The sequence below is a fragment of the Scomber japonicus genome, chromosome 23 (assembly GCF_027409825.1).
Source record: "Scomber japonicus isolate fScoJap1 chromosome 23, fScoJap1.pri, whole genome shotgun sequence".
Lineage (NCBI taxonomy): Eukaryota > Metazoa > Chordata > Actinopteri > Scombriformes > Scombridae > Scomber > Scomber japonicus.
Window position 1 is genome coordinate 5,645,550 of NC_070600.1, and position 18,374 is coordinate 5,663,923.

General features: G+C 39.8%; 1 protein-coding gene across 1 annotated transcript in view; it reads left to right on the forward strand.

Moving 5' to 3' along the window:
• Nucleotides 1-18,374, forward strand: part of sbf1 (SET binding factor 1) — a 62,102-nt gene that overhangs the window by 24,739 nt on the left and 18,989 nt on the right. Inside the window, exons 4-13 of the mRNA XM_053344136.1 lie at nt 646-774; nt 962-1,072; nt 2,456-2,533; nt 5,272-5,301; nt 7,540-7,645; nt 8,965-9,097; nt 9,491-9,599; nt 11,838-11,951; nt 17,177-17,254; nt 17,810-17,923. Of these exons, the coding sequence (XP_053200111.1) occupies nt 646-774; nt 962-1,072; nt 2,456-2,533; nt 5,272-5,301; nt 7,540-7,645; nt 8,965-9,097; nt 9,491-9,599; nt 11,838-11,951; nt 17,177-17,254; nt 17,810-17,923 (1,002 nt within the window). The remainder of the gene's footprint in view (nt 1-645; nt 775-961; nt 1,073-2,455; nt 2,534-5,271; nt 5,302-7,539; nt 7,646-8,964; nt 9,098-9,490; nt 9,600-11,837; nt 11,952-17,176; nt 17,255-17,809; nt 17,924-18,374) is intronic.

Sequence of the window (18,374 nt, forward strand, 5' to 3'; positions counted from 1 at the left end):
TCATAACGGATGCACGACTGTGTAGCTGCGTGGCTTGTTTTGCACACTGGCAACATTTTGAACGGTGACACCTAGGGGCCCTAAAATACCTTTTTAGCTTACACAATTCAAAAGAAACAAGTATAAAACTGTAGTTTTTATCATTTTAGGTGGAGTAAGACTGCTTTTAACAGTCAAATCAACACGCTGTTCTGTCTGATTCATACATGCAGCAGTTAAACTCAGCCCACTTGAAGGGGAACTCCACCAATTTAACTGTCAACATGTGTTTGGGGATGATGTCATCCGTCAGCGTTGAATGTGGCTGAAGACTTCAAAAAAAGTGTGTGTTTGTGGAGTTAGAAAGAAGTGCAGTAACCAGACGTCTGTAGTCTGCTCTTCATCTCTGCTGCAGGGTTAACAGCTGCAGGATGCATTAGCTGCTATTAGAATAACACACCTGAATCTCCAACTGAATTACTGGCCTTTGAAATGCATTGTGGGTCCTGTAGGCATTAAGTTTTGACAGGGATTTAGAATGCGAGGAATAAAAAAAGACTGTGCATCTTCAGTTATGAATCCTGTACGTAAAGCAGGCTTTTAAATTTGGAGAGTTGATCTAAACCCCGACGCTATTCCTGCAGTAATTTTTGTCCTTGTCCTCAGCTGCAGAAGGCGGAGGCCAGCGAGGTGGATGAGGCCGACGAGGTGGTGGCCGTCGTCCAACCTGCTCAGGTTTTTGCCCCCAAGAGCCTGGTGCTGGTGTCCAAGCTGGACTACACCGAGGCGTTCAGGGTACGACACACAAAAACAAATGTGGTGAAAAGACAGCAGCATGTACTTGGGCTAGTTTGCAATAACAATGTTGTATCATCATATCACCATCCATCTTTTCTAAATGACTGTATTTTGTTGTAATAGTATATTGTTGGTTGACCTCTGACCTCAGTTTAACCCCCCTCCCCCCCTCTTGATTGAACAGAACTGTCTGGGTTTGATCTACACCGTCCATGTAGATAGCCTGCCTGTCCCCTTGGAAACGGTGATAGGAAACCTCCTCACATGCGTCATCCCCATCGCTGGAGGCTCCCAGGTAACTGCTGACCCCCCTCGTCTCCCCCACACACCAAAGTCAAACATCATGATTTGAGCTGTGGGGAATGGAGGATAAAGGCGTGACACGGTTCTTGAGTGTGTTTCTTTATGTGGTTGCAGCTCCTTTGCTCAGCAGCGCAGCTTGTTCAAAGAGTTAGCATCTTAGAGCAGCAGAGCTTGGCGCAGCCTGCTAGCAGAGCACCTTGGATCAGCATGACCTGCCTCTGTGTTAGCCTGATACATCAGACATGAATCACCTGTGATGGAAGCCCTTCATGCGTGTACGTGTGTGTAAAAGAGACTCTAATGATAATTCAAATACAGAAGCGGCTGCCGCTTGCACGCACATCTCTCTGTGCATGAATAATTTGATCATTTATGGATTACTATGTACAGACAGTCATGTGCTTGGAGCTGCTTTTACTGCACAGCCAGTGTCATGAACAGCTCTTTTGACACTCACTGCACACTTTAACATTGACATGTCAGCATTATTTGATTCATCACTGATCATTGTCATTGTTATGAACTCACTGGTTGAAGCTAATGAGAAAAGTTTTGTGAAATGCAGCTCGTCTAAGCACGGATTCTTGACCTTTCTAAACTAAATCATTACATTTTACAAGCAGTGTTCGTCACGGTAGAAAAACAACAGTCTACCCCTTTATAACCAAACAACACAAACAAATATGTTGGTGTTTTTCTTTTTTTAGCGGAACGTAACATGTTCAGGATGCAAACTCCAGCCTCAGCATGTAGGCCCAAGCTTTTCTGTCCACGTCTTTGTTCTCGCCTTGGATTTTTTTGAAATAACTCAATGAGTTACAGCACAGTTTTTTCCCTTCATGCTGCAGTTAGAAGACATTATTAATTGAATAAATAATAATAAAACATTGATAAAACCTCAATATTATGCAGCAAACTCAATTAGATTTTTTTAAAAAAAGGTTCTTGTTCTTGGCAGTTTTTGGCATCTTGTTGCAGTTATACAAATGCATGTGCACGTGAACATGCACATGCAGCATTGTGTATTACTTGAGAGCATTTCTTTGGTCATTTTAACCAGTTTGTTTCTAATTTTTTCAGCCATTTTTCACATTTTTCTCTAATTTTTTAAACTATTTAGTCATGTTTTTTGTTTTTCAGAAAATTTAACCACATCCTCTTTTGTAATCAGTTTTTAAAAATGCAAATAATCTAAACCAAACATCCTAATGATACATACTCACGCCCATGGTGCACACACACTAATGTAAGTGTCTATTTTCCCTTCTCTCTGAATTCAGTTGAACCCCTCCCCGCTGTGGTTTTCCAGATGTTTTGTAACCCACATGTGTCATTTCTGTGCACTCTACTGTACACTGGTTCCTCTGTGTTACAGATAAATGAGTCCCCAGTTTGTAGTTTAGACAAGGTTCCTCAGGTGCTGGCCTGTGACTGGCTGCTGGCCTGTCTCCAGGTAACTTCCTCGTTTTCCGTAAGCTTCACCCAATCAACAACCCGCTCGATTTGTTCTATTGATTCTGTTAATCCAAAAAAAAAAAGAAAAAAAAAAAGGCCGGAGTTGTTTTTCTTTTCTTTTTTTCTTTTTTTTCTTTTTTAAAGGAATGTCATTTTCACATCATGTGTGATTAATGGAGCTTTAACTATTTTTTAACCTGCTTTTTTATGTGTGTGTGTGTGTGTGTGTGTGTGTGTGTGTTTTGTGATCAAACTGTTTCCACAGGATCATTTCATCAATCAATTCATTTTTCCTTCTCTTGCATTCGTCATGATTTGATTTTATCTGAACTATCAATCAATAGCGTTTATTGTTTCCCAGTAATTTCGTCTTTTAAAGCACACACACACACACACACACACACACACACACACACACACACACACACACACACACACACACACACACACACACACACAATGGAGGCTGTTGCTATGCAGGTCGTAGTTCAGTTCCCGGCTGACCATATGGGATGGCAGATGGCTTCCTACCAGGAACGCGCCATCTGAATGGGAGAATCAGATCTAATCAGTATTAACACACACACACACACACACACACACACACACACACACACTCACACACTCACACACTCACAGACACATGAAAATAAACACTTATCGCTCAGGTAACCTAAAACCTCCACCTTTTTCCCCTCCATCAAACTGATAGATTCTGACCCAGTCTTATCAGTGGCTTCATTACAGAGCTTCATATTACCTAAAATGTTCCGTAGTGTCAAATATAAACCTAAAACACACACTTCTCACCCGATTTATCTTCCTTAAACTCTCTGTATTTACCCACACAGCTCATTAAGCCCCTTAGAAATGATTTGTACTCACTTCCTCAGTCTGGCACAAACAGTCCCATCCTGTCTAGTTTAAGGAGGACAGGCCACTTTAAAAAAGAGTAACACACACTCACACACACACATTCCTGCGACCGTTTAATCACACAGGGGCTCGCATTTACTGAGATCACCCTCACAAAATGCCTGTCATTATCACGCAGTCTAGTGTGTGTTTGCAGCAACCTCAAAAAACACACAACTCCCATCAACTCAAGCAGCGTGTCACCGAAATCATCTCAGCTAAGCCACATTTTGGCACATTTGATACTTAAAGTGTGTCCAAGGAGCTGTGTGTGAGTTGTATTTTAAATATTTAAACATGTCATTTACTTTAAAACACTTGAATCCTGTCTTTCAAATGACCCAACAGGCATTTATTAGCTGTGAGAGAGACCACAAAGATCAAATTAAAGCCAATAAAAAATGTCTCACTATAAAAATCCATCCATACCAGCAATCTCCATAAAGGATCATATACCTGCATGTTCTTGTTCCAACCAATTAAGAGCACACGATTCCACCAGTGAGTCCAGACCTCAGCATCCCTTTCTTCATATCAAACAAACTATGTGTATGTATGTAAGAAACTGAGCAGTCATAGTTTCAGCTCTCAAACATTAGGAAGTTACAACACTTCACTTATTTACTCAACTCTTAATGTGAAGTGAACTGCAGGCTGTTGGCCCAATGTGAGAAAACAGAATGGTGGCCTTTCGTTTAACACAGAGGAGCATCTTCTCTGCTTTAAAACCCAACACAGTGAATTCCCACAATCTGTACACAACCCTAACCCCTGACTTGTGTGTGTGTGTGTGTGTGTGTGTGTGTGTGCATGAAGCAATGACAGATTTCCCCACTATTACTTTTCATATGTAAGTCAAAAAAGGTCATGTTTCCATCCATTAGTGATGGAGCCGTTACAGGAATATATGTGAAGATGGTTGTTATGGTAACAATTTGTCTCTCGCTGCCAAGATCTCATCGAAAAGTCACACATTAGGTAATCTTGAGAAAAAACCCACTTAAGTTCAGTACGGGTCACGTAGTCCGTGCAGGTTTTTCCCTCCACCGTCATTATTTTGGCAGCGTGCCTTTTATTTTGACGGGAAACACAGGGGAGAGGGAGAGATGGGTCCGGGTAGAACAGGTGCCTCTTCCCTTCACCTCACCTCTTATCAGTGGGATTGTGTCAGAAGGTTTGAGGTCAGAAGGTGATTTCAGGGTTTTGGTTTCAGTACCTGTTCTGATTGGTCATGAGGTATTTAGGATGAAAAGTTCCCCTCATCTGACCAGAATCTGCTGCAGTGTCATTTCAAAACTATGCAAGACAGAAGCAAAGATCGCACACACACACTCCTGAGTCTGTTCCTCTGTAAGATGTGTGTGTGTGTGTGTATGTGTGTGTGTGTGAGACCTCACTAGAAAAAAAGTGAAGTTAAAGGACTCCAAATGCATTACTTTAACAAATGCGTGAAACAGTTTGAATCATGTCATAACGAAAGATGAACTTATCAGTATTTGTCACGTTTGTTTTATTTTGGAGTACGATGACATAATGGATCATTTAATGCCGCCTAATGATGGCTCTACTTTGATTTGCACGTTTATTTGTCATGTTTTTACTCAGCCTTCATCTCGCAGCTCATGTTCCTCATGTTTATCGTTTGTGCAGCTTCCTTGTGTTGCTATGCCGATACATTGATGTCATATTGTTGTCAAGTTTGGGCATTTCGTGCCCACACACGCACCTGTTGTTTCTAACCTGTGTCTTATCCTGCGGGATGTGTGTGTGTGTGTGTGTGTGTGCGTGTGCGTGTGTGTGTTTGCCGATGCTTGTGTACAGCCGGGCCAGGAGGAGAGAGAGGAGAGTTTGGTACGCCTACCTGACTTCATTCTCCCCCCTTCACCACCAATCAGCGCTCAGCTTCAGCTTTCCTCTATCTCCACCCACCCTCCCCCCTCCTCTCAGCCAGAGGAGAACCAATCAGAACACTTTGATGCAGTCAATACGTGACCAACAACTGATCATTCATGTCACAAGATTAAAAGTAACATAATGAAGTTTATTTCCTTTCATGTAACCGCTGTGGTTCTATAGAGGAAGTGAAATAGAAACGTCAAAATAAAATACCGATTCCATAGAATACAGATCAGTGTAGTGTGAGCAGCATTAGAGTCTGACCAATACTGGATTATTGGGGCTGATACCGATATTTATTATGGTAAAACAATTCCAATATCGATGTATCAGCTGATATATACTTACAGAGTATATACATGAATACACATTTTTTACAATGATCCACCAAGTGTGGTTATCATTTTTGACTAAGTTATGTATTCGAGACATGTTGTACAGTTTAGGAATAAAACTTATTATATAAAGTGACATCAGTAAACAAAAAGAGTAAAGGTACATATCAAGCTTGATTTAAGAAAAAATCTAATATTTATAAAATGCTGCCTGTATCTTAAAATATTGACACATATCGGAGATCATATATGCCGATACCAATATATCTGATAGGTTAATATCGGCAGACCAATATATTTGTGTGGCTTTAAGCAGCGTGCTCATAGTACACACACATAGATTCAAGTAACACTTTAAAATTTCAGTTTTTAAACATTAGGAAAAGCACAAAGTTTGGAGCCCACGCTGACTTTTTTTATCCTAAATGAGTAATTATACCTCTGCCTCATGAAAAGCCAGTTTGTGCTAGAAACACAGCAGTAAAACAGAGCATCATATTGTTCAGCTAGTCCTCTGGTTGGTTTGTTTGCGTGTGTTTAGCACACTGATTACTCCAATTACAGCATGGCTTCTCGCCCGTGATCACAACATCAGTATTGACTCTGTTGCTGGTGCTAATGTGTCCACAACACTCAATAAATAAACAGGCTAGTCTGCTCCGTGAGAGCCACGCAGTTATCAATACAATAACGCACTCAGCTTTTTTTATTATCATACTGGAAATAACAGACTGAATTGAACAGTTGTTGCATCACAGCATCGAATCCTTAACATGTCTTAGCGTTTGTATGTCTGCTGACGCTTAATGCTGCTGCTACTGTAGAAAGCATGAGATAACACACTCACACACACTTTACTTCCACACATCACAGATCTAATCACACTGGTTAACATAACATACACGCAACATTACATAACTACTAAGATCATACAAATTTGTTTCCTTCTTTCTAATCATCTGGACATAAAAATTGCACATCTGGATTGTTAAATAAGCCTAAAATCAGAAATCAAACCCCCAAGGTCCATCTCATGCTAGAATGCTTAGTGGTATTGTATTATTGTGCGTGTGCAGGATTGATTTATATATATTTTTGCAGTGTAAAGCTGCAAAAAGCCTCTCTGTCTCCACTCCCAGATACGCTCGTTATCCAAACCGCACACAAATCAATATTTATCGGCCCAGTTCTACAAAGTCAGTTTGCTTATCTGTAATCAGGGACATCATAATGAAGATTATCTCTGTCCAAGTTTGACTCTTTTAACTTATCAGATAAGAGTTCCTGCTGTGTTAACTTGACCCCCCCCAGGACACGCTTCACGGCCCCTTAATAAACCAATCATCCGTACAGATTCAGCCTCGATTCCACTCTCGCTCACATCATCAGGCTGCAGCGGAACAAACGGCCCGCGCATGACACCTGCCATGTCGCTGGGATTTCTCTCATTGATACGGGTGTGTGGCAACGCCGTGTTGTTTTTTGCAGTGAGGCCGTTGGCATGGAGCCCTGCCCCCGCCCCCCGCCCCAAAAAGCTCCATTATCCCCCCCCACCCCCTTCCGATCAGCTGGAATGGCTTGTGTCTTCTTCTGTCATGTACCTGCTAAGCTTCTGGGGATTGTTTTTTCCATATGTCCGTCTCTCTCTCTCTCTCCGCTGCTGCTGACTCACGCCGCTGACTCCGGACACGCACAGCTGTGATTAAACCACACTCAAACCAATCCCCCCCCCCCCCCCCCCCACTTCTCGGTCTTTCTGAGAAACCACATTTGTTGTTGTTCTTTGTATTTTTTCCTCACCTCCCTCTCCTCTCTCTCTCTCTCTCTTTCTCTCTCTCTCTCTTTCTTTTATCCGTAGCGGACGATAACATTAGGCGCAGGTGATCGTCAGGTCATCCAGACTCCCATGAATGACTCCCTACCTGTCAGCGGCAGCAGTGTGGCTCAGCTCTTCAGACAGCTCGGTACGCACGGCTGGAAAATGGGATTAATCTAACACCTGTCCTGTTTCTACATTTTCCAGATGTTTCAGAGCTTGGGGATTTTTGTCCAAGCTGCATCTAAAATGACTCTGTATCTACTGCTCATTTAACTATGGAGAAAAAGATGATAAATAAGTGATCTTATGTGATCTTTTTTTTAAAATCGATTGTCTATTATATTTTTAACCTTTATTTTACCTCGAAAGACCATTAAGGAGGAATCCTCAATTACAATTGTGTTGAGAAACATTAACAACACAACAACACACATAACAATATTAAGTAAATGAAAAGAAATAGATAAAAAACTACATATAAAATAAAACCATGAATAAATACAGTTAAATATATATATGTGGTGTAGGGCAGGGGTGTCAAACTCATTTTAATTCAGTTTGATCTCCAGTGGGCCTGACTATTAAAACCATTGCACAATAACCTACAATAATATAATATATATATTATAACATTACTATAATAAATTACTTTAATAAAGTTAAAAATGAGTGCAATTTCAACAATATTATGTCTCATGTTTTTTCAGATTATTTTGCACAGAAGCTGCTGATTGACAACATTTTGCACAGTGATCAATATATGAATGGTTTATATATGAACACTTATATGTATTTATTGTTTTATTAGAGAATTGTATTCTGGTCAGGGTGTGACAAAACCTTTGAATCATGAGAAACATTGGCAATTTTCATACTTTGCAAAGTTATCCAGTGGGCCAGATGGTACCTCATGGTGACCGTGGGGGGAGGGGGGGTTAGGGGGGTTAATGAGTGAACGAGGGAGGCATTTTGGACACAGCCCAGTTTTACAAAAACAGGCTTGTATAGATTGTAGATTACAGATTGTAAAGAACTGCCCTCCTGTTTCAATCAATCACACTGCATTTATAACTCACCTTTCATTCAGGTTAATATAGTTCAAAGTGCTTCACGGATGATTGACAAGCTGAGAACAACTTAAAGAAAAGGAACAAAATAAGGAATAATTTGAGACTAATGCACATGAGAGAAAAGAAAGATGATTTAGGATCTATAATTAAAATCTAAAAGAAAATAAATAAGGGAAAATAAAGAGAATAAGAGAAAAAGTTTATTGAAGGTTTGTTTCATATGGTTTTAGAGTTACTAACCAGTAAAAGATGAAGTAAGACATCTAGCACTGTCATTTGAGTGTTTAACCAGGGATTATAATTGTAACAGGATGACAGGCAGTAGAGTATGATATATGAATGTCTCTGTGTTGTATCCATGGTGATGACGTGTCTGTGCTCTCTCTCTCCTCAGGTATAATCAACGTGCTGTATCTGTTCTGCGCCGCTCTGACTGAACACAAGATCCTGTTCCTGTCCAGCAGCTACCAGCGACTAACGGACGCCTGCCGGGGGCTGCTGGCCATCATGTTCCCCCTCAAATACAGGTGTGTTCCCACTCCTCACTCCTCACGCCTGTAGGAGCTATGTTGAATTGATGAATGTTGACGTGCAGCCTGGTCTGGGAAATGTGCAGTTTTTAATTTCATTTTTTTTTTTTTTTTTGCATTTTATTTAGTGTTTTATTGTCTGAGTAAAGAGATCCAGGAAAAAGTTGAGCTCTGTAATTGGTGGTGATGCATTACATAATCCTACGTGACTGTTTCTAAGAAAATAAAACCCTAATGTTTCACACAGACAGAAAACTGTATTCAAAAACCAAAAAACACTCTGCAAATATACATTGATGTATGAATAAGGTTTACAGAACAGGAAAACGGATCCAGCATGGCTGCCACTTATCTGATGTACTCCATCTCTTCCTGTTTACGTCTCCTCAGCTTCACATATGTCCCCATCCTGCCGGGGAAACTCCTGGAGGTCCTGAGCACCCCCACTCCCTTCATCATCGGCGTCAACTCGTTCTTCCGCTCCGAGACGCAAGAACTGGTGGGTGTCGTCAATTACAGCAAGAACTGATCCAGATAGAGGCTTTTATTGTGAAGCAGTCACAGGAAATGCAGTGTTTTATTATTCTCCACTAAGAACAGGTTAACACAAGACAATAAGGACTTATTTGGTGTTGTTTGGATCAGTTTTAAACATTCCAGAACAAGCAGTAACAGCCACAATGACGTGTTAAATGAAGATGACAGGCTCTTCCACTCCTCCATTAACTTCTGTATTTTATTTTATTTTTTAACGTTGCCGTGCTGTGGAAAAAAACACTCCCACATTGCCAGCAAAACTTGGGTGGTAGAGGGTTATTCAGGGGTCAGCTCAGTGCAATCACCTCACCACAGTCAAGGAAACAGCCAGGAATTGTTAATAGCAGAGTATGATGGGAAGATGTGTGGTTTATTCCCAATGAGAAAATGAATCAGACAGCAGGCGGTGATGCAGCCTGGAGCAGCAGAAAGTGCTGGGAGGAAATATACCAGCTCCACACAATCCATTATATCAATAATAAACAAACAAGTAGTAACACTGTCTGAAAGATAAAGTAGGAAAGAAATGTGTTAATGTGATGTAATAGAATCCTACTTAGTGTTAAAGGTTGAATATTAGAGCCAGTAATGGATTTTTCAGGGCCAATACCAATACCAATATTAAGGATATTTCCTATATGGATATATTGGCCCATAATATTATATGTATGATGTATGAAGGTATGATATTTTACAGTTTAACAATAAACTTGATTATATAAAATGACATCAGTGCACTACAACAGTAAACTTCTCTGGGAATGTAATAATTAGAATTAGCTGTAAAACATGTGGAACAAACAAAAAAACAACATCTGCATACAGTATATTAAACTTGAATTAAGAAAAAGGGTCAAATGTACATAAAATGCTGCCTATATAACCTTAAAAATAAAAAATATACAATAGCACACATTGGGCGACATATTCACCCATACCTGTATATCTGTGATAGGTCAATATCAGCTGACCAATATATCGGTCGGGCTCTAGAAGACACTATTATATGCTGCGTATGTTCTCTCTACTTAATTCCAATGAGGAGTATATTTCATGTAAACTCACTGATCCATTAAGCAACAGTTCATCTTATCTTTTTTAATAATCTGCCACCTGGTCATTTTCTACCAGGCAAGATCAGTTACACCACCATACATAAGGATCATCAGCGTCTACGTCTCACCACCAAAGAAGAAGAATTTTCAGTTATCTTATTAAAGCCTGATGAGAGTGTAATGAGCAGTGAGTTAGGGGACATCTGACCGCTGCAGGCCGCTCAGCGCACCGCCCTGATGGAGCCATTGTGTCACATAACAACGACGCGCTGTGTTTTTTGTACAGCAGGCTCTAGATGTATGAGTGGCGGTCGGGGGTCAGAGGTCACACGTTGTTTTGTGGGCAGCCTTTCCTGCTGTCGGCGGTGAAATGTGAACATCTATTATGTTGTTTGATAGCAAAACGTCCTGTAATGAGCAGCTGCTGACAGACATGACTTGTCTTTGTGTCTCTCTCATCTTTCACTTGCTGTAATCAGCTTGTTTGTCACACTGTTGTTCTGTTATCAGCAGTGTGTTTAATAGTGAATGACTCATACTGGATTTTTGGGGTTGATACAGATATTAGGGAGTAAAAAAAAATCTGATATCGATAGATCAGCTGATAATCATATATATATACAGAATATGTACATAAAACACACATTTTTAAATGTGATTATCAAACACTTATGAGAAAGATGTAATGGAGGCATGATTATTTACAGTTAGCTATAAATTAGCTATATTTACAGTTAGCTATAAATTTATTATTTATATATATATATTTATTATAATAGTAAACTTTACTGGCAATTTAATCATTTTAAACTATAAACTATATTTAATAAAACCCGTAACACAATATTGAATTAAAGAATTGAATTAAGAAAAAGGATCAAACATATAAAAACCTGCCTTGATACAAAATATATGCGTATTCCAATACACCTGTGATAGGCTAATATCAGCCAATAATAATGGATGATATATCGACTTAATGATATATCGGTCAGGCTTTAGTATTTAATAGTGACTGATGAGGTGTGTGTGTGTGTGTGTGTGTGTGTGTGTGTGTGTGTGTGTGTGTGTGTGTGTGTGTGTGTGTGTGTGTGTGTGTGTGTGTGTGTGTGTGTGTGTGTGTGTGTGTGTGTGTGTGTTTTCAGTTGGACGTGATCATAGCAGACCTGGACGGTGGCACAGTAACCATCCCAGAGTGCGTCCACATCTCCCTGCTGCCTGAACCGGTCCTCCAGCAGACCCAGACTGTGCTCTCCATGGTAAGAGCTGCACTATATAAAAACACCAAACACACACACACACACAACACAGTGTAGTGAGCACTGGGAAATCTCATTAGCATCCTGTGGGTGGTTTCTATCAAGCAGTAAATTCCTCAGTAGTGCTTTATGGGTTGAGATGCCAGGAAGCTCTTTGAGGAATTTTTTTCCTTCTTATTTATTGCAATTCTTTTTCCTGGTTTCAGTGTTATTCATTTTTATGTCTGTTTCATTTTGTATGTGGTAGATCTTTTTGGTGAGATTAAGTTTGGACTGGTATTTATTTATTCATTATTATTATGTAACAAAAATAGCAGAAATTGTGTAGAGCTGCAATGATTAGTCAGTTAATCAGTTAGTTGATCAAGAAAAAGTAATCACCAATTATTTTGATAACTGATTTTTGTTTTTGAGTAGTTAAAAATTCTAAGTTCTTCGGTTTCAGCTATATTATATGTATAATATATATAGAGATTTTCTGGTTTCTTCAGTCTGCTATGAAAATAAAGTGAATATGTTTGGGTTTAGCACATTTTAGGAGGCATCTTAGGCTTTTGGGAACCAGGGATTCACATTTTTCAACGTTTCGACATTTTATAGACCAAAGCACTAACTTATTGAGTTGTAAACATTGTAATGTAGATGTAAAAGAGCTGCTTTTACAGAGAAATGTGTCCAGGAGTAGCCTTTTAGTGCCTGTCACATTTTAAAAATACAGTTGTGGAATGCTGTTAAAATAAAGGTTGTAATTTCAATAAAAAAGCTTCAACCGAAGAGAGAAACGCTGCTCATAGTGAGAACAGACTTCAGCTTGTAGCTCTGTTACTTTCCTGGGCAAAATTCCACTTTTCACGCTTAGATTTTTTTTTTAATTCAATATATATGTGTGTTTTTCATCTGATTATAATGTAAGAAACCAGTGTGCTTCATTCATCAGTTTGTGCATGGAGTATGGTTCATGTCTCACTGACTGAGGATGACATGCTACACATTTTTCAAGGATTTTTTTCTTCTACCTTGCATACTTTTCACAAATGGATCAGTTTTAGTTTCATTTTAGTCTTTTAACGTTTGGATTTAAGGTTTATTTTGGGCTCATTAACAACCACATCACCTTCACACTCACAGTAAAGTGCATCCTATCAAATGCTTCGAATGCTTCGAATGCTTCAAACAACACCAGCTCATATCAAGCCCTCCAACTCCTCCCACAGCTTCAGCCCCATCCCAGTATTACAGTACCAACCCGTTCTGAGAAATGCTTTTTTTTAAAAATCTCTTTTAGCTGTGTAAACAAATGATTTCTCAGCTTCCTTATTCTCCCGTCTATACGACAGTACGGCACTCATTTATCTCCTGCTTCCCTCTGGTGGTGCTCATTATGTTTTATAGTTTTATGTTTTGTCAGTCGTCCATCAGTTTACGATCAGATGTTCAGTTTCATAACTTACTGGATTGAGATACAGAGACATTGTTATGCTTGCAGTCACGTGTAAAGCAAAACAAGACTAGGATGTAATCTAGTGTGATGCAGAGATAACTTCTGTGTTTTTTGTTTTTGTTACAGTGATATAAGGTATTTAATCTGCTTGTTTGTTCATCATTTTTTATTAGTAGAAAGATACAGACCATGTTTATGACAGCGGCTGCACGCTTAACCCATAAAAGTCGCCACTCCTGTTTAATCTGCTGTGTTTATTACACATCACATTATTCATTTCATTTGATTATTGTATCTTAATAAAAAAATACTAATGAGTTTCCCGTCAAAGACTCCAGCCAAAGGACAGTTTCCCCTCTGCTGGTTGTGTAGGGTTGGAGTTTCTACAGTTGTAAAAAGTCAGTGAGGACGGAGGTCAGGATGTGTTTATTTTGGGAGAGGCTTGGAGTTGGCATCCGCCCCTCCGTCTCAACTCAGACATGCAAAGTGTGTGTTTGGATGCTGCAGAGAGTCCAACATTTTGGAGGAGGACACGTTCTTCCCACGGACTCAGCCTGTATTTTGGATTATTATAAATGTAAGAAATGAATAGTTCCGTTTACTTGGACAGAATAGAAGCTGGAGATACGGTTTCTCTCTGCAGTCGCTGTATCATCTGCATAGAAAATGACTTTCTCATGCAAAGGCATTGCAGTATTAAAATCACACTTTGAAAAGGTTTGAAAAGTTCTCATCTTCCCAGATTTGGCTCTCCATCCACACTGAGTCATCTTTTAGGAGCATGGAAGATTCAATACTGCTAAATTAAAAAACAGACCCTTTTTTAAACACACTAATCATGTAAAACACCTCCACTCCTCCCCCATCCAAATGACTTACATGAATACATTTTGAAAGTGTTTATTAAATAAGTCAAGTATCATCAGTTACTAGCATCAGGCTGCCATTATAAAGTCTCCTTTGGCAAAATAAAACACATACTGGAACTCCTTCACTCCCACTGTTATGGAATTTAAACATCAAATGAAACAATGAACTCCTCCATACCCATTATGCCACTTTATATGCTCTCATTCCACCTATTATATTCTGCCCTAAGTTATTTATGCTGTATATTTTATTGTGAGTTTTGAATGCTGAGCCACATCTAAGATGATTTTCTGTCACGATAGACAGTTAAGTTTTTGAATGTGAATTTGAATCACCACAGGCTATATACAGTAGGCTATAGCTGTTTCAGTAGTGGGCCAATCACATTGAATCAAATAACACATGCTACAAGTGAAACCATACAAATCGTCATTTTTTCTAGATCTGGGTACAAAAAGAATCAAAGGCAGATATCATTTGATTGGAGAAATGTCAATACTACCTCTTATTAGGTTATTTAAAGGTACTTTAAAGGTATTGATACATGAACCTATAAATTAAGACATTGAGGCATATTTCATTCTAATCTGAATGACCTCAAAAACGAGTGACTACAGCAGTATTTAAAGAAAAAAGGAAGCAAAAAGTGTTAATGTGTTAAATCCTGACAGCAGCTTCTGCTCCTATAAGCAGCTGTGTGTGTGTGTGTGTGTGTGTGTGTGTGTGTGTGTGTGTGTGTGTGTGTGTGTGTGTGTGTGTGTGTGTGTGTGTGTGTGTGTGTGTGTGTGTGTGTGTGTGTGTGTGTGTGTGTGTGTGTGTGTGTGTGAGAGAGAGAGAGAGAGAGAGAGAGAGTGTGTGTGTGAGAGAGTGTGTGAGAGTGTGTGTGAGTGAGAGACAGTCCTCAGCACTTGAACCCTAACCCACTGACCAAAGCACCCACTTAATATCACTGCTCAAAATACATCTGACCGTCTAATAAAAACATTAGGATGCTTTTATTGTGAAATAAAGGAAGCATTCCTCAGTGTTTATTAGTTTAGGGCCGCTTCTGGTTAACGGCTTCTAACCTGGAGACTCTTGTGCTCTGTTTTGGTGGAACAAGAGACAGAGAGAGAGACAGAGAGACAGAGAGAGACAGAGAGAGAGAGCAGAGCTGGATAGTAGCCAGAGAGCGAGCGGTTCACTGGGTTATAGGTCTGTTCCCTCAGCCAACAACAGCTTTAACCAACACACATTTTTGCCCAAGTGCTCAGGGTTCGACCTGCTTAATACGACTAACGGCTCACACAGCCCAGACTAACCTCCTTCACTGAAACGAAACACAAGGAAGAGATAATTGCAAAGCTGGAGAAACTGATCTGCCGGCTCCTACAGCAGGGCTTTAATTTCCTAAATTGCCTTGAAAGCGTTCCCAGGAAGAGGCAGGAGCAGGTTTGGGGTGAAGCCTGCAGGAACGATGACGCTGTAGATTATCAGCAGCAGTAACCGTGAATCAGGGCTTAGCTGTTCTGCTCTCCTTACAGGCAGCTGAATGGATGTTCATCTCCTGGCGCTGCTGCTGCGTCTGCTCAGTATAAAACATATTTTTTACACTTGGACTTACTCTTGAAATATGTTCTTCAAAGCAAGACAAAAAAAATCAGTTGAATTTCACTTATTCGAAGAAATCACTCGATTTTTTTTACGAGAAACAGAAGTAAATGACAGATTAGTACATTTTATTCTCATATTTATCCTCTAACTTGTGTGTGTGTGTGTGTGTGTGTGTGTGTGTGTGTGTGTGTGTGTGTGTGTGTGTGTGTGTGTGTGTGTGTGTGTTTATATGTAAGTTTAATGGTCGCCTGTATTAAATGTGTTTTCAGGGTGCACAATGAAGTTAAAGTGGAAACGATGGAAATTTGGGGGGGAAAAAAAAGTCAAAATATTGCTAAATGTATAATGCTTGGCTGAAGTGGAACACTGTGTGACAAAATTCAGCACAAACAAACTGACTTGTTGTTGCTTTCTTATTTGAGGTCTGTAGAAAGAGCTTTGGTTTTTACTGAAGTGAACATAACAATGCGTTTCTTACATTTCAAATACTCCTAAATACAGCCAGAGTCCCGTGGGAAGAACATGTCCTACTCCAAAATTCGGGCTCCTCGAAAGGAACCCAAACACACACTTTGCATTACTGAGTTGAGACAGAGCGGCGAACGGCAGCCTCAGGCCTTTCTTAAATAAACAACATCCTGACCTCGACCTCAGTGACATTACAACTCCACTAAGTCCAGAAAACAGAAGAAGAAAAACTGTTCTCTAAACTCAAACATACTATAATCAAATAAAGTAAAAGATCATGTTTAATATGCGACTGTGATGAGACCAAACAGCACAGACTACTTTTACGAGTGCAGTCATATCATGATGAACACAAAATCCTCAAGCGTCTGCCGAAGAGACGATAAGATCCGATCCGTGTGGAGCAATGAGGAGTGCGTGAAACAAACACATATATCATATTCCCATTATGTATTCCACATGATTTTCCATCACTGCTCGCTCAAAAACAGCCAAATATTCACCCAACAGTAACGGATGGAAACAAACCGTCATTTCTCTTTTACTGGTTTTCTGGAAAATTCAGTTCAAATTTGCCCCACATTTGAATATAAACCTGGCTTATCACACTCTGAAAATGAAGCTCACCCTATTATATCAAACTCTTAATGTGTGATTAGATGTATATATGTAAAGAAAAGAGTGCCGGTGCAAACAACCCCTAAATACAAAGCAGAACTTGTGTTTTATCATTTGACCCACTTTCCCAGGATTCCGCTGATGCAGCAGAGCGAGGTAAAGATGAGAGATGAAGTAGTTAACTGTGACTGATGGGTTTTTTTGTTTGTTGTTTTTTTTTTTTTTTTTTTTGAAGGTTTTGGATCCAGAGCTGGAAATTGCTGATCATGCCTTCCCCCCGCTGTCCACGCAACCCTCCAAACTCAAGATCCAGGTAAGAAAGAAGCTGTGATGTGTTCAATGTTTCCGGTGGACAGTAAAAGCACAGATTTGACAGGAAATGAGAGGAGAGTGAGATGAGGAAACATTGTCCCCAGCTGACATCCTTAGCCTGATGTCAGCTGGGGACGTTTGGCGGGTCGTGATTGGCACTTTAACCCCTCGACTACCAGGCTCTTTTTTTCTATATGTACGACGAGAAATGATCCAAGTGAGTGTTTTCTGTAGCTCTCTGTGTACAGAAAAGTCAGCACAGCATTATCTTCAACAGTTGACATCTTAGATAAACAAACTCAGCGACTGCACGTGAGTTTCCATCACCGGCGATTGCAAAACAGACATGGTATTTTATTCCTGCTGGTATGAAAACGGTGCTAAAGGTCAAACATTTGACCAGAATCAATCTTTCGACACCCAAAAAGAAAACAGCAGCTGCAGGGATTCTTGGAAGTTTTCCTGACTCAGTTCATTTCAGTTCCTTATTCCATTCATTATTCCTAGTAGTTTTGGTGTGTAAATGTGTGTGTGTGTGTGTGTGTGTGTGTTTCAGGATAAGGAGATCCGGGGAGTCTTCTTGTGGCTGTTTGCTCGGCTCTTCCAGGGCTACCGTTGGTGTTTACACATCATCCGCATTCACCCCGAACCAGTCATCCGCTTCCATAAGGTACACACACTGACTTCAAGAATATTCCTTTATCTTACCCCTATCAAGTTCATCCCATCCTCTCCAGTGGTTTGAATGTTTTTTTTACAAACTAATGTCTCAGTTGGAGATATCTGAAGAAATCTTATTTATTCAGATCATTGGTTTGTGTTAGTTGTTAAAATGAGTCTAATCCAGTATCAGAGGAAAATTTGCAATATTAAGTGATACCCAGTTTTTTCTGCCAGTGGTTTAAAGTCAACTTACTGGACTCAACTCTTACATTCTGTTCAGTTTTTCACATGTGGGAGCTGAAAAACACCCTACACACATTTCATTTAGCTGGTCTTTTCCTAATGTGACCCACAGAATACACACATGGAAATAAAATGCATCATTCTTTCACATTTTTGTGAAAGAATGATGTTCTTTTATATATTCAAATGTACAAATTTGACCTGTTTATTGAACA